The sequence below is a fragment of the Microtus pennsylvanicus genome, chromosome 5 (assembly GCF_037038515.1).
Source record: "Microtus pennsylvanicus isolate mMicPen1 chromosome 5, mMicPen1.hap1, whole genome shotgun sequence".
NCBI classification, from domain to species: domain Eukaryota; kingdom Metazoa; phylum Chordata; class Mammalia; order Rodentia; family Cricetidae; genus Microtus; species Microtus pennsylvanicus.
The window spans coordinates 27610923-27635633 of record NC_134583.1 but is presented as its reverse complement, the minus strand read 5'-3'; the positions used below and the strand labels follow the sequence as shown (position 1 = coordinate 27635633).

The 24711-nt window shown below is 38.8% G+C and overlaps 1 protein-coding gene across 1 annotated transcript in view; it reads left to right on the top strand.

The window, feature by feature from the left end:
- Nucleotides 1–24711, top strand: part of Trpa1 (transient receptor potential cation channel subfamily A member 1) — a 48047-nt gene that overhangs the window by 14019 nt on the left and 9317 nt on the right. The window contains exons 7-21 of the mRNA XM_075974650.1: nucleotides 397–533; nucleotides 2942–2990; nucleotides 4687–4786; nucleotides 5354–5454; nucleotides 6589–6758; nucleotides 6842–7006; nucleotides 8478–8592; nucleotides 11662–11828; nucleotides 13957–14050; nucleotides 14932–14991; nucleotides 15930–16028; nucleotides 17130–17200; nucleotides 17722–17884; nucleotides 18775–18864; nucleotides 23155–23324. Coding sequence (XP_075830765.1) covers nucleotides 397–533; nucleotides 2942–2990; nucleotides 4687–4786; nucleotides 5354–5454; nucleotides 6589–6758; nucleotides 6842–7006; nucleotides 8478–8592; nucleotides 11662–11828; nucleotides 13957–14050; nucleotides 14932–14991; nucleotides 15930–16028; nucleotides 17130–17200; nucleotides 17722–17884; nucleotides 18775–18864; nucleotides 23155–23324 — 1751 coding nt within the window. The remainder of the gene's footprint in view (nucleotides 1–396; nucleotides 534–2941; nucleotides 2991–4686; nucleotides 4787–5353; nucleotides 5455–6588; nucleotides 6759–6841; nucleotides 7007–8477; nucleotides 8593–11661; nucleotides 11829–13956; nucleotides 14051–14931; nucleotides 14992–15929; nucleotides 16029–17129; nucleotides 17201–17721; nucleotides 17885–18774; nucleotides 18865–23154; nucleotides 23325–24711) is intronic.

Here is a 24711-nt window from a genome sequence, read left to right as displayed (position 1 = left end):
CTTTTCTTCCTAAAGGAAGCAGAACTTGGTTAGTAATCACATGAAGCTTCTTTCTATGGCTTCCAAATTCTTGGAAATAGAAATGACCCTATTCATATGAAATCATTCCATTCAGCTGCTGCAGTAGCCGCAGAAATGAAAGGGACTCATATTCCTTGAGCAGAGAATGGTATTTAAGTAATGGTGATGGAAGTGCGTGCCAGGAACACTCGGGTTGCTAAGAAGTACTCTTTGCCAGAAAAGCCTCCATACTCATGGTTTTCAGTAAATCAAAGGATGCAGCTCATCACCTTCTGACATCCTAGATCTGGGAAGAATAAACTTCCTGCTGAATTTACCTGTTTTAGGTCCTTACCTTGGGATCTAAGCTAATGCTGACATCAATCTCGTTTATAGAATGGCAAATGCATGGCCCTCCATTTTGCTGCCACCCAAGGGGCCACTGACATCGTTAAACTCATGATCTCATCTTACACTGGAAGCCGTGATATTGTGAATGCAGTCGATGGCAACCAGGAGACCTTGCTTCACAGGCAAGTAGCCTTTCACATGTTAAGTATATATTGCTGAAAAAAGTTAGCCAGTATGGTAGTTAATGCTCTAAAGTTTTATCATTCATCTCAAATGACAAGGAAGCAAAGGAATTTTCAACAAACCTATAAGCAACACTTTTGCAATGGTTAGAGAAAAAGATAACTATTATCATAAAACCATACCCATAAACAAAGCCTATACATGGAAGATGAAGAATCACACAATCAGAAAGTCAGAAGACCCTAATAATGAATAATTTAATAGAGGCAAAAATGAATGAATTTGGGCATTTCTAAAAACGTACAAATCAATGGGCAATTACCAAAGTGTCAGGTGGAAAATTATGCCTAACAGTAAAACCTTGAGTAATAGATTAAATTCACCAGTCAAATGACATCAACAGGAAGAGTCATAAAACAAGATTCAACAACACAAGCAATTCACTTCATTAGTAAAGTTACATAGAAACAAAAGTGGGAAGGTTTGAAAAAGACACATGACGCAGTGAAGATCCAATCAAGCTGCAGTAGCTATATGCCTTTCAAATATGTCGGGCTTGAAGACAAACATGAAAGGGACAAAGGTCAGAGGAGAATTTATCACAATGATGTGTTGCAGTTAGAAGCTCTAATGTCCTGCAGGAATCAAAGTAAGATGGTAAATAGAGCTTTACAGAAGAGCAGGGACATACTCTGGGCCAGTCATTGATCCTCTAGGAAGGGCTAAGGAAGCCCATACATGAGATTATCTAAGCCATTTCTACACTCAGTTCTTCAGGTGTGTTCTGCTGTGGTCTCAGTGATGAGCAGGTCGCAGATCTATGCAGCCTCCCCTGTGTTCCCCCTCTGATCTCTTCTACCTTCACCCAAAAGTATACATAAATGTGAAGTATCTATAGGAAATTCTCTAACCAAGGTTCCAAATAAAGAGAACTGTTTCAGTGGTGCTGGGCAGCGAAACAGACTTCGTAGATTGGGATTCGATCCCATTGAGAAGACAAGGATTAAATATTCCTTCTGTAATTGATAGCATTGTTTCTCTGTACCTGTCTCTCTCTTCTCCTCCATACTTACTTATTAAGTAAGTAAAAGCCTGGAATGACGGAAGAGAAACAGTAAATTCTCAGTCAGTAATTGGAGCAGGAAAGCTGCATCATCTCTCCAGATAAGAATAGCAAGCCGGCAGTATAAGATGTACTTCTCAACTGGGAAGCAGCGGTAAAATCCAGATGAGCAAGACCACTAGAATGGATCAGATATGCAGGCAGGGTCTCACATAGGATGAATTGGAAAACTACAATTCCATAATACAAGGGGAAAGTATTTAAAAAGCAGAACAAAGGAGTAGATCTCCAAACTAGCAAAAGATTTATTTACTTCCAATGACATAAAATACAGAGCCAGATTGAAAGAGTGACAAGCAAAATATTTCAGTGCTTCAAAGATTTGAAAAAGTGAATGATAAATTATATGATGACAAAAGAAGAATATAGAAAATGAATGAGCAAGATGTCAGTACAGAAGAGTCCAACAGAAACCTTAAAACCAAAAACGTAGGGCTAGCAAGAGATCTCAGTAGAAGGTGCTGGCCATCAAGATGGCTGGATGTACGTGGAAGAAGGAGAGAAATGACTCCTGCAAATTGTCTTCTGACCTCTACATGTGCACTATAACACACACACACACACACACACACACACACACACACACACAAATAAATAGATAAATGTAATAAAATAAATAAAAGAAGCAAAAAATTGCTGCACATAAGAAACATGCAAGAGCTTGGGAGTTCCCAGGGCTGATTCTGACAGCCCAGATTCTATTAGAACCACTTGAGTGTGCTCAGACATTGTTTAGAATATTTTTGATTCTAAGGTTCAGTTATTGGACACCCACTGACCTCCCATAACATAGTTTAGCATACAAATATGCCAAAGAAACAATTATATTAGGAAAATGGGGCCTTCATGCTATATCTTGTGAACTTTTGTTAACACTCAAGTGTGTTCTGAAATTTACGTATGTACATAAATTATGTGTGTATGTATTGGCTTTGCTGAAGCAGAGGCCCACCCAGCCACCCTCCCCTCAGACCTTCTGAGTGCTACAGATACAGTTTAGGCATGTCTTACGTGATCCCTACAATCACAGCGATGTCCACCAGTTCTTTCATCTCCGTTAAAAGATAGATGGTGTTACTCACTTCAGAATGAAGATTTTATAGGGAGACGGCTCATTAGAAAACGAGAGAGTGATTTTTGTGCTTTTTCCTCATTCTGACACTCAGAAACTGAATTCTTTAATATAACATTTTGTTATTTAATGTCCCATTCAACTTATTTCTGAATGAAGTAGCTTTAGTTCTCCCATTTATTTAATAGAATCTTAATTCTTTTTTGTTCCAGAGCCTCATTGTTTGATCACCATGACCTGGCAGACTACTTAATTTCAGTGGTAATTATTCAACTGGCGGGCCTAGTTTTCTGAAACTACTAGCTACATTAAAAACGTCATTTAAATATATAGCATGGGTTTTCTAAAAGAAACCGCAGTTCTTCACTAACGTATCTGTATCTGTGTACTTCAAATTTAATAGATATATTTATGAAAATTAAAATTATTTTAATCTTAGACTCAAACTCAAGTATGATAAAAATATTTGAAGTGCCATTTTAAATCATGACCATAAGAGTTTTTCTTATTAATTGCAATTTATACTAAGAAAAACAAAGTATGTGGGGTGGGAGTTAAAGGTTTACTAAAAAGGAAGTACAAAGAAATTATGGGTAGTTGTTTGGCAGCCAAAGTTTCCAGAGGTCTGACTGACACATTTGCAGGGTGTTTCCTGTGGATACACAGTAGTCAGCCTATGGAGTTAAAAGAACCGGGGTGTACATTTTGATGTCCTTTTCATTTGTTTGTGCTTAGGGTTCATGGGTCTGTTGCAAAGAAAGCCCCTTGGAGGGCTGTCAATGGGTCCTCTGAGGACTGTTGGGTGCAGACAGTCAGCTGAGTCTTAATAACACTGCTCTCTTGGGAGAGATAGAGGGCAGGCCATCAATGACACTTTCATCTTCCAATATAAGCTTTTAGCCCCACCTCCTCAGCATCATCTTCCAAACCACGAAAAACAATGAAGTTAAAAACTATGCTGAAGAAACTCTGCCAACAAAAGCACATGATACTCTTCACTTGGAGAAGCCAACTTGGCTAGCTCCTCCTGGCTGGCATTTTCACAAATCTGCACTTGGGTGGTTGTGTGGTAGCTTTATTATCTCCACGAGATGGACATCCAACAAAGCTTCACTCATAATATTTGGCCTTTCTTGTGGAGCTAGCAGTAACTACTGAAGTTGTGATATTTACACAGCAAAATTTGGAGGAGCTTCACTAGAACCATCTTTTGTAACATGTGTGCTTTCTTGCAAAATTCCTGGCAGGAGAGTCACGGCTGACCCTCACTCACTGCTATTACCTTCCCATGAAGTTATTGCTGGTCATGGCCCCCATGCTCTGCAAGAGCAAAGAGAAAGGACAGACTCAAGCAAGGCTGATTTTACTACTCTGCCCAAAGGAGAGAATTCAATCTGTGGAAAAGTTAAAGGCATTTTGTTTCTTATCATGTGGGATATAGTCTCATAACACAGAAAAATAACGAAAGTAATTTTTAAATGTGAATTTTTATATGGATGTTTGGCTAAATTCTTACCTTCATGATTTCAATTCACTTGTCTCAGTTTATCTATTTCAAATAAAGTATTTTAAGTGTGTGATTTCTTATTAATGATTTAAAAATTACACAAGTAATTAATTTAATAAGTGTGGGAAAGCTCAAAATTAGAGACATTTAAAAAATGATGTATGTAAGAAACTAAAATAGTGTTTTAGATGAGAGACTTTTGTTTTTAAAAACTTGAGTAGTAATTGATTTATTGACAGATGTTAATCAAGAGCCTAACATGGGAAAATAACTTCATTGTTGAAATTATGAGATTTCTAATATTATTTGAGTTTTAGAGAAATGTCATGGAATCCTATGATTAGTCTTTAGATCGAGTGCTGGGGTAATGCAGACATTCTACATTTGTTAAGTGTTACAGAATCAACTGCTACTTTGTCTAATCTTGTTGAGCGGCTTGCTTTGTTTTAGGGAGCAGACATCAACAGCACGGATTCTGAAGGACGCTCTCCACTTATTTTAGCAACTGCATCTGCATCTTGGAATATTGTGAATTTGCTCCTCTCTAAAGGTACCGACTGGAAGCAAGCCGATTTCCTTAGATAAACATTTGTCAACCGTCTGTCTCCTTCCAGACACAGGGACATATTCTATACACAGAAATGTTAATGGAATACAGTTTATGCCTCCAATAGTGTTCAGTCCAGTAAAAAAATATTGAAAGGATAGTTCATAGCAGTTATATTTAATGTGTATCAGACAGCTATTAAACACCAAAGGTTTGTAGCTTTCTGTCACAGCAGACATATGTATAACTGCTGTCGCTGTCCGCATTGCAGACAAGCCGGGGCTATGGGAACAGAAGGGGCTGTCCATAGCTTCTCCTTTCTTTATCATTTCATATTCTTATTTTATATTTAAAACATAAGGATTCACATATAAATGTAAAGTATCAGATTTTTTCACCCTTTTACTCACACACAAACCCACACATCATAAAGTAAACTTGTTTTTGAAATATGTTCAATTCTTCCACCTAAGTGCAGTTGCCCCTAGACTTGGAAAGTTGAAAGCCCACCAAAGGCTGTGTTATGAACACAGGAACAGATTTTACTTTTCTTGTTGTGCTTTTTTCCAGGTGCCAAAGTAGACATAAAAGACCATCTGGGGCGTAACTTTTTACATTTGACTGTACAACAGCCTTATGGACTAAAAAACTTGCGGCCAGAGTTTATGCAGGTATTGTATCTCCATGAGTTTTTGTAAACTGAGTTGTGTTCAATAAAGAATAAAATTGGGGGGCAGGAGCTGGAGAGATGACGCAGGGATTAGGTGTACTGGCTGCTCTTCCAGAGGTCCTGAGTTCAAGTCCCAGCAACATCGTGATGGCTCACAACCATCTATAATGAGATCCAGTGGCCTCTTCTAGTGTTCAAGGAGAAGATTCATACATAATAAATAAATAATCTTATAAAAGAAGTAAACTGATTTTGTTGCCATTTGTATCATGAGAGTGCATTCTAAGAATTCTAGAACTGCTTCCAAATGAAGAAACTTTATTTCCATCATGAAAGTGGGGATGGTGATAATTAGTTGATAAAGATAATCCAGGCTGAGTTTTGAAAGGTGCAGGGGTTTTGTACTCTCATCTATAACTGGGGCCCATGGCTAATCAGTCATTTTCCTTCACCGGCTCACTTCTGTGACTTGCCCATGAGTGGAGAAGCCAAGTATAAAGATGAATCAGTAATGTTCCACCATCAATTAAGAGAACTACTGAACACATCTGAGTCTGACAGCAGGACCACACTTAGCGAGCAAGTTCATATTCACTACTTTACTATTAAGTGTATGTGATGCATCGGATTTCATAATAGAATAAGTAGATTTTCATGTTGTTAGTGTGTTTAATAAAGAGTCGAAATGCCTATAGGCTTCAACCTTTAAAACAAAAGTAAATGTTTATGATATAGATTGGCTTACTAATTGCCTTTTCTATTCTCATTTAATCTATTTTTTTGAAATTAAGTAAATCCAATTTCAAGACCTCCATCTGTTTTGTTTTGCCTAATGTAACATCTTAGGCTGTTAAGTGTTGTTTATGGAAACAATGACGGAAGAAGCTGAGGGGACCCTGGTCACCTAGTTTGGAGAATGCATTTTCCCTAAGTGCAGGGTCTCTCAAACCTTGACATGACATGATGGAAGCAAAGAAAGAGACCTCATCTGTATTTACTTTCCTCTCGCTGCCTTTTACATGGTTTGTAGGTTTGTCTTCACTGAATAGATTAGAAGCTGCTATGCTACAGAGTAGAATGAAACCTACCGTATGACTATGTTGGCAGTTCTATTATAACACTCCTCTTCCCACAGATGCAACACATTAAGGAGCTGGTGATGGACGAAGACAACGATGGGTGTACGCCTCTCCACTATGCGTGCAGGCAGGGAGTTCCAGTCTCTGTAAATAACCTCCTCGGGTTCAACGTGTCCATTCACTCCAAAAGCAAAGATAAGAAATCGCCCCTGCATTTTGCAGCCAGGTGAGGACCAGCCTCCCAACACATGAGCATGTCTGCTTCTGTCTTATGTTTTGTCTCATGCATATGAACCCGCCCTTTTCAAGCTATGGACGCATCAACACATGTCAGAGGCTTCTACAAGACATAAGCGACACAAGGCTTTTGAACGAAGGGGATCTCCATGGGATGACCCCTCTTCACCTGGCCGCAAAGAACGGGCACGATAAAGTCGTTCAGCTTCTTCTGAAGAAAGGCGCATTGTTCCTCAGGTGAGGCAGAATGTGTGGGATTGTGTATGTTTTAAATCTAGGCATTTTAGACTGTTTTCTGTAATATTTTAAATTAGGGCATAAGACTTTAGCCACTGATAAATAAAAACTATTTATCTAATTTAATTTTTCAAAACATAAATAATCTCTGGAACACTAAGATGGTTTTCAATATAATTCTCAAATGACAAATTAAGTGTATAGATATTTATTTATTTATTAAAGATTTCTGTCTCTTCCCTGCCACCGTCTCCCATTTCCTTCCCCCTCCCCCAATCAAGTCCCCCTCCCTCGAAAGCCTAAAGAGCAATCAGGGTTCCCTGCCCTGTGGGAAGTCCAAGGACGTCCCACCTCCATCCAGGTCTAGTAAGGTGAGCATCCAAACTGCCTAGGCTCCCACAAAGCCAGTACGTGCAGTAGGACCTTGTTGTCACCGAGTAAGTGGCTTTGGATCTTTGAAATATTTTTTTGTATTCTATGTCATTATTCCTTCATCTTCTTGTACAAATTACAAATACAGAGCTACATTTGTGTGTTTGAGTACATGTATATGTATATAGCACACATACAGAAACAGAACCATCCAAGAACAAAGGCTTTTCCTTCAGTCTAATAAATGAGAGATGCAAAAAAGTGGCCATGGGCAACATTCAACATGAACTGAACCCTCTTATACTTAAGGGGAGTTAACAAGATTAACAAAACCAAGTTAAAAGAAGAAAGAATAAACCATGTATAGTAATTGAATACCATCTTCATAGAAGGAAAAAACACCCTAGAGACACTTCTCCAGGTACAATGAGCTATCTTCAAGCTCCCGGAAGTGGCAGAGAGTAAGCAGGTTTTTAGGCTCATGTCCTTGAGCCAGGTTCTTCATCAGTCTACTGTAACATGAATGACAGTTTGGATCTGCGTGCTTTGCCCCTCTTCCTGCTTCTAAGGGACACAGAACATTCGACCCGCAAAAGGGACACACGCAGATCCAGCTCTGTAGTTGCTGTTTAATTATGTACTACTGAAATAGCAAGGTGGCTCTCATAACCTGAGCAATTACCAACCAGTAACAAAATTAACTTGTGCAATTTCCTTCCTGTGCCGTAGTTTTTAAAGTATCCCCAATCTGACAAGCTTCCATTATATTTGCGTCTTTAATTTCTGGAGAAAAGGGATAAATGCCGTTGACAACACCAAAGAACATAGACTGGAACACTTAGAAACAACATTAACCGTCTTACAACAGTGCCATCTCTGGTGACTGTAAGGACAACGCACCTATTATGGAAATTTTTCTGACACAATGTTCAGGGGAACAAGACTGCTCTGCTTGAAGCTCTTCATAAACAAACATGAAATACTGAGTTGTTACATCTCATGCCTGGCCATCCGTTCAGGCTACAGCCAGCTTAGAGGCATCACTTTCCATGTTTGTTCTGTAAGTGTGTTTGCATGACTTTTCTTACCTCTTTAACAGTGACCACAATGGCTGGACGGCTTTGCATCATGCCTCCATGGGTGGGTACACTCAGACCATGAAGGTCATCCTTGACACTAACCTGAAGTGTACTGATCGACTAGATGAAGAAGGGGTAGGTACTAGATCCTCTGACCAAATAAATCTTGACATGAAACAAACTTCCAAGCTTGATAGAAAGCGTTCTTCATGACCCTCTTTCCATCCCTCGTTCTGTTCTTAGTCTTTTGTTGAATTTTTAAAAAGTCGTCTCTTGGAGTGAGGAATAAGTAAAGGAGAATAGACGTAGAGAGGAGTGGGAGATGTGTGTGAGCTGAAGCTTCCCCTTCATATCTACAGAGCCTGGGATTTCACCTTAAAGTTTTAGCTGTCTCTGAGAACCCAGAAAAATAAAGAAAGCAGAGCTGAGTGTTCATTCCTAAAGAGAGGCATCTGATATGTTACAGCAATTTGAAAGGATTAACTTTACTGATTTTTATTGGGGTTTATTCTAGCTTTTTTTTTCTTTTTCTGTTGCTATGATAAAGCATCCTAACACGGAACTTAGGGGAGGAAGGGATTTGTTGGACTGAAAGTTCTAGGTTACAACCTATCACTGGGGCAGAGGCGGGGCACATGAGACGGGAACTCAAAGCACCGACCCATCACATCCACAACAGAGCCAGAAGAAATGAATGTGCCTTTGCTGCTTGCTTTCTGTTCAGCATGGTTCTTCCAGCCTACAGTGGGCAGAGTCAATTAACACTCAAGACAATGCCCACAGGTGGATCAGATCTAGAGAACTCCTTAACTGAGACTCTGCTCCTAGGCTGGGTTGACCCTAGTCTCTAAGTTGACAATCACCATCATAATCCTACACTTGTCAACTTGACATATAAACACCATCATGACTTGTAAACCATAGTCTTCCTTTCTTTATATTCAAGTGCTCACATTAATATTATATATAAAATAAAATCCAATGTAAAAGTTTCCAGTCCTTATAAAGCCAACTCTTTAAAAATTCAAAGTCTCTTTAAAAGTCCAAAATCTCTTAAGTGTGGGATCCTGTAAAAAATAAATTTCATACCTAAGCATGATCAGTCCAACAAGAAATGTGCTGGCTAGTTTTTTGTATACTTGACACAAGCTAAGGCCATCTAAAAGGAGGGAAACTCAATTGAGAAAATACCTACATCAGATCAAGCTACAGGACATTTTCTTAGTGATTGATGGGGGAGGGCCCAGTCCATTGTGGGCAGTGCTATTCCGGGATGTTGGTCCTGGGTTCTATAAGAAAATAGGCTGAGCAAGCCCTGATGAGCAAGTCAGTAAGCAGCACTACTCTATGGCCTCTATAACAGTTCTTGATTCCCGGTTCCTACCCTGTTTGAGTTCCTGTCCTGACATCCTTTGGTGATGAATAATGGTATGGAACCATAAGTCAAATAAACCTTTTCTTTTCTAACCTGCATTGGCCATGGTGTTTGATCACAGCAATAGTAACCACAGAAGAAGTGGACCATGGCATCTAAGTAAACCCAAACCCCACCAGTTGGATATACAAATCTCGTATCCCACCGTCCAACATCTGAGATCCAAAAAGCATCACAAACGTCTCCAGCTCTGCCATCCACAGGACACAGTTTTTGTTCTAGGCCTGGGCCAGTTTTGCTTCACACCTGCATCTGGTCTTGGTGGATATACCACAGTATTGGCCTGTCTTCATGCAGCAGAATGTTCACCTGCACCAATGGCTTTGTGAGGACTCTCCATGTGGATTTCCATCCTAATACAAAGGGTCAAGCCTCAGCCACTCCATGATCTCCTCAATCTTTCATTTTTCCTGTCTTCAGAATCCCATACCCCCATGGGCAATGTTTTCACTACCAGTTCTGCCTGCCCTCACCTCACCAGACCACAACTGTATTACTTCCCATGTACAAAACCCGAGGAAATGTTTTCCTATTTTCCCAAGGAAGCACTGAAGGCTTCACTGGGCTTCTGTGACCTCCTATTAATTACAGCTGATTCTTCAGCCCCAGCATGATCAGCACACAGATTCTTAGCCAAACATCACACAAATGGCCCCTATCTCTGCTATCAATAAACTCCCCCGGTATCATGATCCACTATCTGGAGGTCACTTAAGCATTCTTAATGTCCAAGTTCCCACACAAGAATTTCCCTTTAAGCCCTGAGCACTCAATGTCTTTTCCAACCTAAAGTTCCAAAATCACCTACAGTCCTCCAACGAAATGATTCAAAGGCATAAACATTCATGAGATCATGTTCATCACAGCGAAAGCCCTATCTCTGTTAGTGCTGATTTCTGTTCTGGTTTCATTTCTGCTGCTGTGACAAAGCAGGCCAACAAAACACAAAAGAGAGTGTATCTGATTCACAATTCCATGTTCCAGCCAGTCACTGAAGTCAAGGCAGAAACTCAAAGCAGCTAGCTGTATCACATACACAGCCAAGAATAGAGAGAGAAGAGTGGACCCTGGCTGTCTGGCTCCCATATGGCTTTCTCCTGTCTTTTCTAGTTTAGGAACCTCTGCCAAAGCAATGATGCCACCCACAGTGGGCTGAACCCTTCTACAACAATCAACAATCAAGCCACATCCCCTTAGACAGGGCCACAGGCCAACCAGATCTAGACAGTTCTTCAAATGAAATGCTCTTCTAGGTTGTGTCAAGATAACAATTAAAGCTGCAGTCTTTACTTATTTGTTTAGGGAGTGTTGAAATGTGTATTTCCTCAAGAAATGACTGGGATAGGCCATCACGATTTCTGTTTCTATTTTAAAAAATATTTTTATTTAGGAAATTGACAAATTTGCAACATTATGCCAGTCTCTGACTTCTTAATGAGCTTGTAGAACACGGAAGTCTGGAATCCACAGTTCCAATAGGTGCTAAGTCCTCAGGGACAAGTGCTTCTGTGTTTACTATCAAAGCCTTACTTCTGAAGCTTCTCATTTGTCCTTGGGCAATCATCTCACCACAGAAGCAACACAGAACACCATAAAGTAACACACATAGAGTCTTTGGGTGATAAAGCCATTGTTTAAATCATATGCTGGCTACTAAGTAGTTAGAGCTTTGTTGATGGTTCTTTTAAGCAATTCGGCAGTGAAACAAGGCAAGGACAAAGGGCTTTACCACACTCAACCCACTTATGTGCTCTGCTTTTGTCTGAAAGAACACAGCGCTCCACTTTGCAGCACGGGAAGGCCACGCCAAGGCTGTTGCCATGCTCCTGAACTACAACGCTGAAATCCTCCTGAACAAGCAGCACGCCTCCTTTCTTCATATCGCGCTGCACAATAAGCGGAAGGAAGTGGTTCTCACAACCATCAGGAGTAAAAGGTGTGTGTCTTCCTGTCTCCTTGTAACTTATGTCCGCATTTAACAGGGTGCACCCCTAGCCTGAGGACAAGTGAGAGGGAAGGAACGCGCTTCAGCTATGAATCAGTTTACGCAAATGTTCAGTTACTGATAACAATGGGAGCATTGCTTCATCCTCAGTCTTCCTTTCTACAAACCAAGTGTGATAGCCCAACACTACCTGCTTAGCCCTTTGTGAGACCCTGGGGTCCACACACAGGGAATGATCGGCAACAAGGTCAAGCAAACTCTGCTTTGCCTTCCTGGACTTGCCTGCCAACAAAAACTCGCAAACTGGTTGCTGATGAAGATGGGTCTAGGCCTAGGGAGGTAGCCCATCAGGTCACCATGTCTGCCCGCAAGCCCTGCTACCTGAGTTTGATCTTTAGAACACATATGGTAGAAGGAAAGAACTGACTTCCACAGGTTGTTCTCTAACCAAATAAGCACACAGCCAGTTCCTCCATGCTGCATGTTCCTCCAGACAAACACAATAAACAAACACATGTAAATAATAACAATATAAAAAGTATAATAAAGATTACTAATGGAATTTAATGAAATGTCCCTTTACAACACATGACCTTTTATAGATATCTTTGTAAATCATCCTCTAAGGAGTTTACTCTAGTTTTTCAAACATTTATTTAATTTATCGTTTCTGTGTATGTGTGTGTGTGTGTGTGTGTGTGTGTGCGTGTGTGTGTGTACCACATGTGTACCTGGTGCCTGCAGGGGTCAGGAGAGCAAGTTAGCCCCTGAAACTAGCCTTGTGGGTAATTGTGAGGCATCATGTGGGTGCTGGAAATTGAACCCAAGTCCTCTGGAAGGACAGTCAGTACTCTTGACCACTGAGCCATTGCTCTAGCACATACAAAGACTTTGAATGATGAAGCTTGGTGGTGGTTTTTCCATTCTTCAAACAAAACTTCTCTATAACAGCACAAATAAATATTCAGACAACTTCTGTCACCAATTTGGGGACACAAAGTGACCAAAAATTTATATCCAAGGCAGCAGATCTAGCCTTGATTTGGAGCTTGTGGAATTTTGAGCAATTTGTTAGCTTTGAAACACCAGTGAGGCAAAGTGATTAGCCATCTTTTCTGATAACAAAGCAGATATTCCACTTGAATTTACTCGTGTTAGTAGTAGTACCATAAGGCTTATCTTACAGGTATTATCTTAGAGATAATGAGTTCATCTTTGCTTCTTGTTACTGATTTAATTTCTCTTTAAGTACCTTCCAGTTCCATCTCTTTAGAAGGTGATAAAGAAACACTCTGTAATGTTATGTCAGGTTCTACCCTCACTACGACATTCAAGATTTGTTATGTTTTGATTCTACTCAATACATCACATATATGAGTCAAATATGGATGTCATACAAAGTTGCTGATTCAAGTATGTGAATACAACTTTCCCCACCTAACACAATAACCTCTGGAAGTACTTACTTAGCATGTCAGAATTGCAGGTGGGAACTAAGACAAAGACATGCCTCTTTAAAAGACATTTAAAGAAAGATAGCAGCCATTCTGAACTTCACCCACATTCCTAATCCCCGTTAACAGATTAGTGTGATGTAGATGAACTGATCTGGGCTCACATGGCTCCACTGCGGTCAGCCTGTGAACATGATGCTATAGAATACAGCTGATATTAGGCTTCCACTACAAGTATAAAATCTTCAGTTTCAACTGCAACTCAAAAGGGTGATTAATTATTGTACTTCTCTGTAGTAGGAAGTCCACTTGTTTATTTCCTGGCTGCTCAGACTCCCGAAATAACCACACAGAAACTGTATTAATTAAATCACTGCTTGACCAATTACTTAAGTGTATTGCTAGCTAGCTCTTACATTTAGTATGAACCCATCTCCATTATTTTATATTTTACCATGAGTCTCATGGCCTTTCTGCAAGGTTTCAGTGTGTCTGTCTCTGGTGATTGCCATCCTTTGACTCCTCCTTCTTTCTTCCAGCATTCAGTTTAGTTTTCCCCACCTAGTTATGTTCTGCCTATAGGTCCAAAGCAGCTTCTTTATTAATCAGTGGTATTCACAGCATACAGAGAATTCCACATCACTTCTCTTCTGTTTTATTTGCAGATGGGATGAGTGTTTTCAGGTTTTCAGCCATTATTCTCCAAGCAATCGATGTCCAATCATGGAAATGGTGGAATACCTACCTGAGTGCATGAAGGTAAGCTCCTTAAAACAAAAGTCTTTGTGGGTATGTGCTTGACATGTAGTGTGGAAGGAGGGCTTGCTCTTAGAATTTTAACCTTGCAGGAGCAGTTCCTACCTTTGCAGTTTCTCATTTTCAAAGACTAGCAAATAGTTAACGAGGGCCTGCTTGGAAAAATAATACTAACAATTATTTCCTGTAATATAATAAAATCTGGTAAATAGATTTTCTTCTTCAAATAATTCATATTTAGGGCAGAAACACAGTAGTATTTGATAGTTGAATGAAAGGTCTTCAAGTTTGCATTTGTTTCTAGTATTTATATCTAAGATGCCTTTCCTTAAGGATACAGGCACCTGACTTCCTATAGGAATCAAAATACCTAGGACAGCCTTCTCAGACAACAGAATTGCTTGGTTGAACACCAGCTGCTTCTGAGTGTAGAAACCTCTCCCACATGGCACACCCATTTTTTCCTTTCTCATGCTCAGTTAAGTGGCAGTGGTCATATATGGTTATTCTTATGGAACTGTTTTTTTTTTTGTACTAGGAAGATGTTGTTCAATATATGTGACTATTCAAACATGAAGATAACAGTTTGTGGCTTGATCAGCAATGAAAAACCTGTTTATAAGGCTCCTGCACCCCAGATGAACATATAACCTAAAGGACCATATTAGTGACAGGAAGCAAAGTCATGGTTTTAACTCGCCATGGCCTTTCCTAGCGCAGCAGTGCCACTAAAGAAAACTCTCACTTTCTTGTTATTCCTGGAGGAATAACAAGAAAAAGTAAAGCATGGAACCAGCTTGTATATGATTTTAGACATGAAACAAAGTCATTTCTCATGTGCAGCCTACTCCCCCAACATCTCAGCTGGGTTTTCTTTCTCAAAGGTTCTTTTAGATTTCTGCATGATACCTTCCACAGAGGACAAATCCTGTCAGGACTACCATGTAAGTTTATTTTATTATGATAATCTGAATTGTATTTTATAAAAATTCCTTGAAATATGAAAGTGGTGCTATTGTAGTTCTACAATCTATAGTAGATGATGAGTCTTGGCTTCATATTGTATTATTTGTTTATGAGAGAATATTCTCCTCACATTCTGTTTCCCCAAATATTTAGTTATTTCTAATCCCATCAGTTAGTGTTGCTTCCAGTGTTTACACTTACTTGTATATTTTATGGGAAGAGTGACTATCTAGGAGACTAATGTCTCATGGGCGTGGCTGACCAGTTGTCCTAAGAAGTCTAGGAGCTTCTTAGGCATATATGAAGCTATCTTGTTATATCTTGTTATTCCTAGCTCTGAGAGGACAACATGACAAGCAATCATTTTTCCCCTCAGGATTAAGAATCTAGACCACCAGATTTTGGGTGACTTAGATCATTTATATAAACAGGGAGCCAATTTTTTCTTCTTTCTGTAAAGAAATTAAAAATACATTTCCAATTTATTTATTTTTATTAATTACATGAATAACTTGGCTTTCTTTTCTCCATTTGAGATTACTACTAGTTATACCAGTTGACTTTCAGCAAAAGTTTGAGTTTTCATATTTGATTTATCAAGAAGGAGTGACAGGGGTCTAGACAAATGGTTCAGTGGTTAAATGCACTGGCTGCTTTTCCAGAAGACCCAGGTTCAATTCTCAGCACCTTAATTGTGGTTCACAGTTGTCTTCAATTCCAGTTCTAGGGGATCAAATCCCTCTTCTGGAATTTGTGGACACCAAGCACATATGCATTATGTAGACATATATGTAGGCAAAACATCTATACATCTAAAATAAACAAATACATCTCAACAAACATTTTAAAAAGAAGTAGTTGGAGGCCTTTACTAGGCTGATTATTGACTAATACTTTAAATTTATGTCTTCCACAGATTGAATATAATTTCAAATATCTTCAGTGCCCACTAGCATTGACCAAAAAATTAACACCTACCCAGGATGTGAGATACGAGCCTCTTGCAACCCTCAATGTAAGTCTAGTGCTTGTATTAACTGATTTGTTTCCTCTTGGACTCTGAATTGATTGCCTACAACATGATGGTTGGAAATGGAAGAGCTCTGGGGAAATAGTTTTCTAGTTCAACGTCCATATCTACTACCTTCTGTTGCCCAAGCCTGTGTTTTATCACTCTGGCCTTCCTAGGATTCATCTGCTCTGTAGGATATCCTTTCTAGGTTGGCATGCTCATCTGGCAAGGAAGATCCTTCTAAATGAGGATCCGTTGCTCACCAAAGTAGTATGTCTATGTATTATAGTAACATTAGCGTTTTCATGAATCATAGAGGATCTGGGGGGTTCTTTATTCCCTAGAGATTATTAATTTTCTTTATATAGGCCTAGGATAATTAAAGTATAATAATTTTGATATAGATACCTGTAGTTACAAATAACACCCCCCAGATTTATAATGTCTATATTATTTTAACTGCTTGTATGTACCCTACTGATAGAATTCCTTCTAAAAAAGTAAGGCTGAATTTCTTCAATGACAGAATGAGGGTAAACCCTTGCCAATTTGTCTATAATTTCTATTTCTGCTGTAACTCTATTTTAGATCAATAAGATTATACCATATTATTGGGACAGAGATTAAAAGGGACAGACTAAATCAAGTGGTTGCACCTGCATAAAAATATTTACTCTGACTCTCTCTCTCTCTCTTTCTTTTCATTTCTCTCTCTCTCCCTCCCTCCCTCCCTCCCTCCCTCCCTCCCTCCCTCCCTACCTACCTATATATGTATTTCTGTCTCTCTAGCATTTTTTTTAGACAGGGTTTCTGTGTGTGACCTTCGCTATCCTAGAACTCTCTCTATAGGCCAGGCTGGCCTCGGTCTCACAGAGATCCACCTGCATCTACATCCCAAGTGCTGGGATTAAAGGCATGAGCTACCACTGCCCAGTACATTTTTAGTTCCTGTGAAAGTTTAAACTTCTCAGATTTTTTTAAAATAAGCAAACATTGCTCTTAAAGTACCATAATAACATTATAAATATAAAAGCAAAGCAGAAGGCTCAGTTCATCCTCAGTTATTTAACACCACTGTGTACTTATTGCTCTTTCCTTGTTCAGGTCATGGTACAACATAACCGCATAGAGCTCCTCAACCACCCTGTGTGTAAGGAGTACTTACTCATGAAATGGTGGGTACCAGCACTTCTGCTTAAAACAGTGTTACCCTTGACTCTATTCAAAGCCTTCTCAATCATTTTATTGCAGTTGTATTTTGTTGTTTTAGATATTATTATATTGTAGAATTTAAGAAGAATGAGCATTAAAGACAAATTTTGTCATTAAAAAATATTGTCTTTTGACTCTAATACATTTTGAATGTGTGGTTTTTAATGTGAGACAAATCACCCTCTGGGTCACAAAGTTAAGTGAGCAGTGAGACAATAGGGGCATAGTACAGGAAGGCTCAATTTGCAGCTAAGACACATGGATGAAAGATTTATTTTCCATGAGCAAGTGAGACATTGCCATTTGCTCAGCAACTGAGATTCTATCTCTGAAAATGAGGAACATATATTAGAAGAACTTTTGGTTGTGAATATAAGGAATTTATAAAATAGATGTCTGAAATAGATCATTACTATTTTCCGTAGATATCTGTAAATGTATTTATTTGAGATGACTCAGTTATGATTTGTTCGTTTTTTTGCAGGTGTGCCTATGGATTCAGAGCTCATATGATGAACTTAGGATCTTACTGTCTTGGTCTCATACCTATGACCTTTCTTGTTGTCAAAATAAAGCCTGGAATGGCCTTCAACTCAACTGGAATAATCAACGAAACTACTAATCATTTGGAAACAGTAGACACTCTGGTATTTCAAAACTTCAACATTTTAAAATTAAAGATCGTAAAATTGTGTTTTTCTTTAGAAATAACAAGTTTATGATAAAGCTGACATCAGTTATTGTTAATAGAACTTATTTGTGGTATAAATTTCTTCAAAATTTTTTTTGAGTTCAGAAAAAAATATTAACAAATGGTCTTTGTGGAGAATGCAGAGAAAGGGATATAGGAAGAGCTGGTTCATGAGTCCAAGCTTTTATGAAAAAATGTAAAAACTTTGGAAATAATTGTGATGATGATGTAATGGTATGAATTGGTTAATGAGAGGAATTGTATTTCTATAGTGTAAAGAAGTATTTAAGATGTATATTTTTTTAAAGTTACAAATTAGGAGGAAAGGCAGTGAGATGGAGCAATAGCTAAAAGCACTTGTCGTCAAGTCTGATGACCTCAGCTCAATACCTAGGACCCAAATGATAGGAAAAGAGAACCTACTTCCTCAAACTGTCCTCTGATGTCTACCTTCATCCTATTACATGAGTGTATGAATGCATACATGTGTGTGCACACACATGCACACTAAATAAAGTAACAAATATATCTAATACTATTTTAAATCAATAAATTTTATGATAAGTACTTTACCATACTTTTAAAAAATATGTGTAGACTTGCAGATCTGTGTCCCTTTATAATTCACTTGACAATCTTTGAACATATAGTAATAGGGATGTTAAGAAATGAGTATATTATCTCTACTAAGTGAGAGAAGGATTGGCGTGCTGAGAATTTTCAGTTTAATGCGATTGTGGACAATGCATAGAAATGAAACAAATATAAAATGAAATTTACTAGTGGAAAATTATAGTGGTACTAAATTTAATCTACTCAAACCCCTCATTATACTTTCTGTTTCAGAATTCATTTCCAATAAAAATATGTATGATTCTAGTGTTTTTATCAAGTTTATTTGGATATTGCAAAGAAGTGGTCCAAATCTTCCAACAGGTACATAATTCAGTTTGTATTTCTAAGCTCTAATCCTTTTAATATAGAGAATTAACTAATAAACAATTATTTAAATGGTATTTGCCATATTCAATTCACATAGTGTGACTCATGTAGATACTTCAAATTGTAGAAATAACATATTTTTTTGTATTCATATAAGCTCTAATGTATTCAAGCACGAACAGTTTCAATACATTTTTCTTAAATGATTTTTTTAAGAATTATTAATGTTTGCCCATTTTAGTTTCTTTTCCTTTTCTCCACTCTCTTGATGTCATTGACCTTTACCCTATATCATTAATTTTATCTTGCAAGCCAAATGATTCTATCTAACCAGGCACATCCTATCCATATTATGCCGAGCCAGCAGCAGGCATGCAATTACAAAAATAAAAGAGATTCAAGCTCTATGTTTAGTCCTTCGCAATATGACACTTTTAAATTTTTGTTATCAGCTGACTGTTTTATGCCATACCTATGATATTATTTTCAGGTGTAAGTCAATTTTTAAATTATTTGTATATCACCTTTATGTGCTCAACAGTTGTAATCTTATTCTTTAGAAATTCTAAAAATGGATATGATTATCTAGCTTTTTTTAAAAATTTTTTTTATTGAGAAAAGGAAAAAAAAGAAAAAAAAGTTTCGGCCTCACCCCAGCCTGCCATTTCCCTCCCCCTCCTCCCACCCTTCAACCTCTCCCCCCACTCCTCTCCCCCTCCCTCTCCAGTCCAAAGAGCAGTCAGGGTTCCCTGCCCTGTGGAAAGTCCAAGGTCCTCCCCCCTCCGTCCATGTCTAGGAAGGTGAACATCCAAACTGGCTAGGCTCCCACAAAGCCAGCACATTACGTAGGATCAAAACCCCGAGCCATTTCCTTGGCTTCTCATCAGCCCTCATTGTTCGCCATGCTCAGAGAGTCCAGTTTTATCCCGTGCTTTTTCAGTCACAGTCCTGCTGGCCTTGGTGAGCTCCCAATAGATCAGCTCCACTGTCTCAGTGGGTGGGTGCACCCCTCGTGGTCCCAACTTCTTTGCTCATGTTCTCCCTCCTTCCACTCCTCATTGGGACCTTGGGAGCTCAGTCCAGTGCTCCAGCATGGGTCTCTGTCTCTATCTCCATCCATCACCAGATGAAGGTTCATAGCCAAGAGGATAACTATATGCTTTCCCTTGGGTTCACTTTCTTATTTAGCTTCTTTAGGTTCACCAATTGTAGACTCCGTGGCCCATATTTATGGCTAGAAACCAATTTTGAGTGAGTACATCCCATGTTCATCTTTTTGGGTCTGGGTTACCTCACCCAGGATAGTGTTTTCTATTTCCATCCATTTGCATGCAAAATTCAAGAAGTCATTGTTTTTTACTATGTTTTTTTATTATATTACATTGTTACCTTTACATTGTTTTTTTATTAGCGTAGTACTCTAATGTGTATATATTCCACACTTTCTTCATCCATTCTTCCATTGAAGGGCATCTAGGTTGTTTCCAGGTTCTGACTATTACAAATAATACTGCTATGAACATAGTTGAACAAATGCTTTTGTCATATGAAAGAGCATCTCTTGGGTATATTCCCAAGAGTGGTATTGCTGGATCCAGGGGTAGGTTGATCCCGAATTTCCTGAGAAACCGAAACACTGATTTCCAAAGTGGTTGCATAAGATTGCATTCCCACCAGCAATGGATGAGGGTACCCCTTCCTCCACAGCCTCTCCAGCAAAGGCTATCATTGGTGTTTTTGATTTTAGCCATTCTGACAGGTGTAAGATGATATCTCAAAGTTGTTTTGATTTGCATTTCCCTAATTGCTAAGGAGGTTGAGCATGACCTTAAGTGTCTTTTGGCCATTTGAACTAATTCTGTTGAGAATTCTCTGTTCAGTTCAGTGCCCCATTTTTTAATTGGGTTAATTAGCATTTTAAAGTCTAGTTTCTTGAGTTCTCTATATATTTTGGAGATCAGACCTTTGTCTGATGCGGGGTTGGTGAAGATCTTCTCCCAGTCAGTAGGTTGCCTTTTTGTCTTAGTGACAGTGTCCTTTGCTTTACAGAAGCTTCTCAGTCTCAGGAGGTCCCATTTATTCAATGTTGCCCTTAATGTCTGTGCTGCTGGGGTTATACATAGGAAGCGATCTCCTGTGCCCATCTGTTGTAGGGTACCTCCCACTTTCTCTTCTATCAGGTTCACTGTGTTCGTACTGATATTAAGGTCTTTAATCCATTTGGACTTGAGTTTTGTGCATGGTGATAGATATGGGTCTATTTTCATTCTTCTACAGGTTGAATCCAGTTGTGCCAGCACCATTTGTTGAAGATGCTTTCTTTCTTCCATTGTATACTTTTAGCTCCTTTATCGAAAATGAGGTGTTCATAGGTTTGTGGGATAAAATCCGGGTCTTCTATACGATTCCATTGGTCGACTTTTCTGTTTTTATGCCAGTACCACACTGTTTTCATTACTGTAGCTCTGTAATAGAGTTTGAAGTCAGGGATGGTAATGCCTCCAGAAGATCCTTTATTTAACGTAATTTTTGGTAAGGTCACTCTGCCTTTTGATACACATGAGAGAGTTGCTCTACCCTTTCAGATTCCAGGTGGGTCTGTCTTTCCACTGCAATCATTAGAAATGACTTCACCGTGTTTGCTCTTGTATTATTTAGGGTATTTTTGCTTATAGTCAATTTTAATTGTACTACTAAAATCCAATTTAAAATTTGAAATATAAGTACTTTTAAAGAACTTCTCTAGACCCCATTTCAAACAGGTCTATCTTTGAATCATTGCCATAAGAGGATTTTTTTCTTTTTATTGAAAGCCAAATTGTTATAAAATTTGGAGCCTTTTTTGAGCTGGGGTTCTTACTTGGGCTGAATCTGGCCTTGAATTCACAGTCTGCTTGCCACCACCTTTGGAATCCTGTGGTTATCTGAATGTGCCAAACCATGGCTTGAAATTTTTTCATGGCATTGTCTCTTACTTAATTATTCTTTTTAAGATGAGTTAGGTTAGGTGCAGCTTAGATATACAAATTACATAAAGTACCCAAAGATCTTTTCTTGGATTGACAAATGAGAGAGAGTCTGTATTTCTTTTTTTTTTCAAGGTTTATTTATTAATTATGTATATAGCATCTGCTTCCACATATCCCTGCAGGCCAGAAGAGGGCACCAGATCTTATGGGTGTGAGCCACCATGTGGTTGCTGGGAATTGAACTCAGGACCTCTGGAAGAACAGTCAGTGCTCTTTACCATTGAGCCATCGCTCAGCCCTGAGAGTCTGTATTTCTAAGAATATAGTTTGAAAATTTTCATTTATAGCTTTTGTATATTTTTCAACTTTTTATAAATGATAACTCTTTTATAGCAGTACATTTTAAAAATATTCTTTGTTGTATAATGTAAGTCCACAGATATCCATATTAAAGACAAATGACATTAATGCAAATTTACATTCACTTTCTATAATGTATCAAATACTCCCTAGTGTGTGTGTATTCTTTTGGTCAGTGAACTGTCACACTCCTGAGAGTAAAGCTGCATTGTTGTTTTACCTTAAATGATTTAAGACCCTTTATTCAGACTCTCTTATCTTCTCCCATCTTCCTAACTTTACATTGCAATTGATAGTTTAAAAACTCTGACATTACACACTTTCTCTGTTAGAGTTGATCTCCCTCTTTCTGGCTTATGTTGAAATGGTCTACAGTGTGGAGCATTTAACGTCCAGAACATTCCACTAAGCACCCATTGTGCTTTGACTTTGTTCTTTCACTTTCTGCTCATGTCTCAACCGTCTTTATAGCTGGACTTACTCACAGAGCCTGACCACAAACGTGTGCCCTAAGAGGCAGAAAGGTCTCAAGAATTATGAGACCAATCTGCAGTTCTTTAGAAGTTCCCTAAAGCTGCGAGGTGGTGACACATGCCTTTAGTCCAGCATTTGGGGGAAGGTGCAGGAGGATCTCTGAGTTCGAGGCCAGCCTGGTCTACAGAGTGAGTTACAGGACAGCCAAGGCTACACAGAGAAACCCTGTTTTGACAGGAAACAACAACAACAGTAAAAAGACCAAAAAAAAAAAAAAAGTTCTCTTAAGAGGGAATAGGCTATACATCACAGACAGGGCAAATAAGAAAAAGACTGTAGCACTTTCTCAGTTACCAGTTGCTCGTGGCTCTAGGACAGCCAGTGCCTCAGCCGTCTCTAGCACTGACTGTAAGTCACTCCAGAATGACAGATGTGACCCCAGGTTTCTCCATGTGGTGACTCTCCATCCTTCTCTGTGCAGAAAAGGAACTACTTCCTGGATTACAACAATGCTCTGGAGTGGGTCATCTACACAACCAGCATCATCTTCGTGCTGCCCTTGTTTCTCAACATCCCGGCCTATATGCAGTGGGAATGCGGAGCAATAGCGATATTCTTCTACTGGATGAACTTCCTGTTATATCTTCAGAGGTAAGACCAGTTTGGATGATTTTTATGTTCTCTAAACTTTTAATGTCAAAGAAAGACTATTAGAAGTGATGTGTATTTGTAACTTGCATCTCGCTGTTTCTAGTTGTTTTAAATTTAAGGATTTGAACATCTTAATCCTGAAGGGCTGAGTGTGCAGACTGAGGCTTTAGCTCCTCAATTTGGGACCATTAATTATTTTCGGTGCATGTCAGTGTGAAGAGGGAGCAGTTCTGTATATGCAACCACGTTGTGTGTAGTGAACAACATTCCAGATGTCTCCCCACTAGATGCCAGCTGCAGATCGCCATCCTCAGTGTAGCATTCAAAGGTACCCAGACATGGCCACAGCCCCTGAGTGCCAAGTCTACCTTCATCAGCAAGCCTGTAACAAACAAAGACAGAAACCAAAATGAGAGTGTTAGTTACTCTTGTTTCATCTGACATTTGGTAAAAATTTACTTTGGGTTAAAACACTCAAATTAACTGAAAAAAGTAATAAAAAAAACAGGGAATAAAATAATCTAATTTTTTTTAAAAAAAGTAGTAAGTGATTCAAGAAAGAGAAAGTGGCTAAATTCTTGTTTTAACAGTTGCTGGTGTTGAGTTAAGCATCATTTTTTTTTACATGTGTTTATGATAACAAGAAGTAAATGGCCCTATCTGCATTGCATCAAAGAAGAAACTTAAACACTGAGTATGGGAAATTTACTGAAGGTCAGCTAGTAAGTTGAGAAATAGTTTGGACCGAAGTATTGAGTCTCCAGGGATAAGCTTACTCTTATTTGTGTACCTTTATGTAAATAGTGCAGCCCTGCTGACTGAGAGAGGGGATAAAGAGCAGTGACCCTGAAGGAACACAGATTCAAATCAGCCACTATCAGTGATTCGCCACATTTCTGGTTCTTTTTGGGAACATAGCTAAATTTCCTTTCAGATTTTCCAAAAAGTGTATGTTTAGATTCTGGTATAAATTAAGTAGTGGGATTTTGTTACATGTGATTCCTTCTTCTGAGAGTTTTTGACAAAGGAAGAATGCAAGCTCGTAGCCAGATGTCGCACTTGTGTGTCAATCACTTCACAGTATAGTATGCTGGGGGTGGGTTGTAGGGATGGATGAGTGTAAATGTGTATTTGTGCCCAGTCTTGGGGACTTCTGAAAACGTGATCTCCTGTAATTGATCTCCATTTGATCCACCACAGGGTTTCTGTCCCTAATGCCTTTATTAAACAACTGACATAATTTTCTTTTATTTACTTTGTGATGGTTTCTGTTTATTACTTAGGGAAAACTGCCATCACCTTGGTCAAGTGGTAAAACGATGAAAGATGGCAAATATTATATTAATAAGAAAGAAACACTCTGCCCAGGGCTGCACAGAGAAACTTT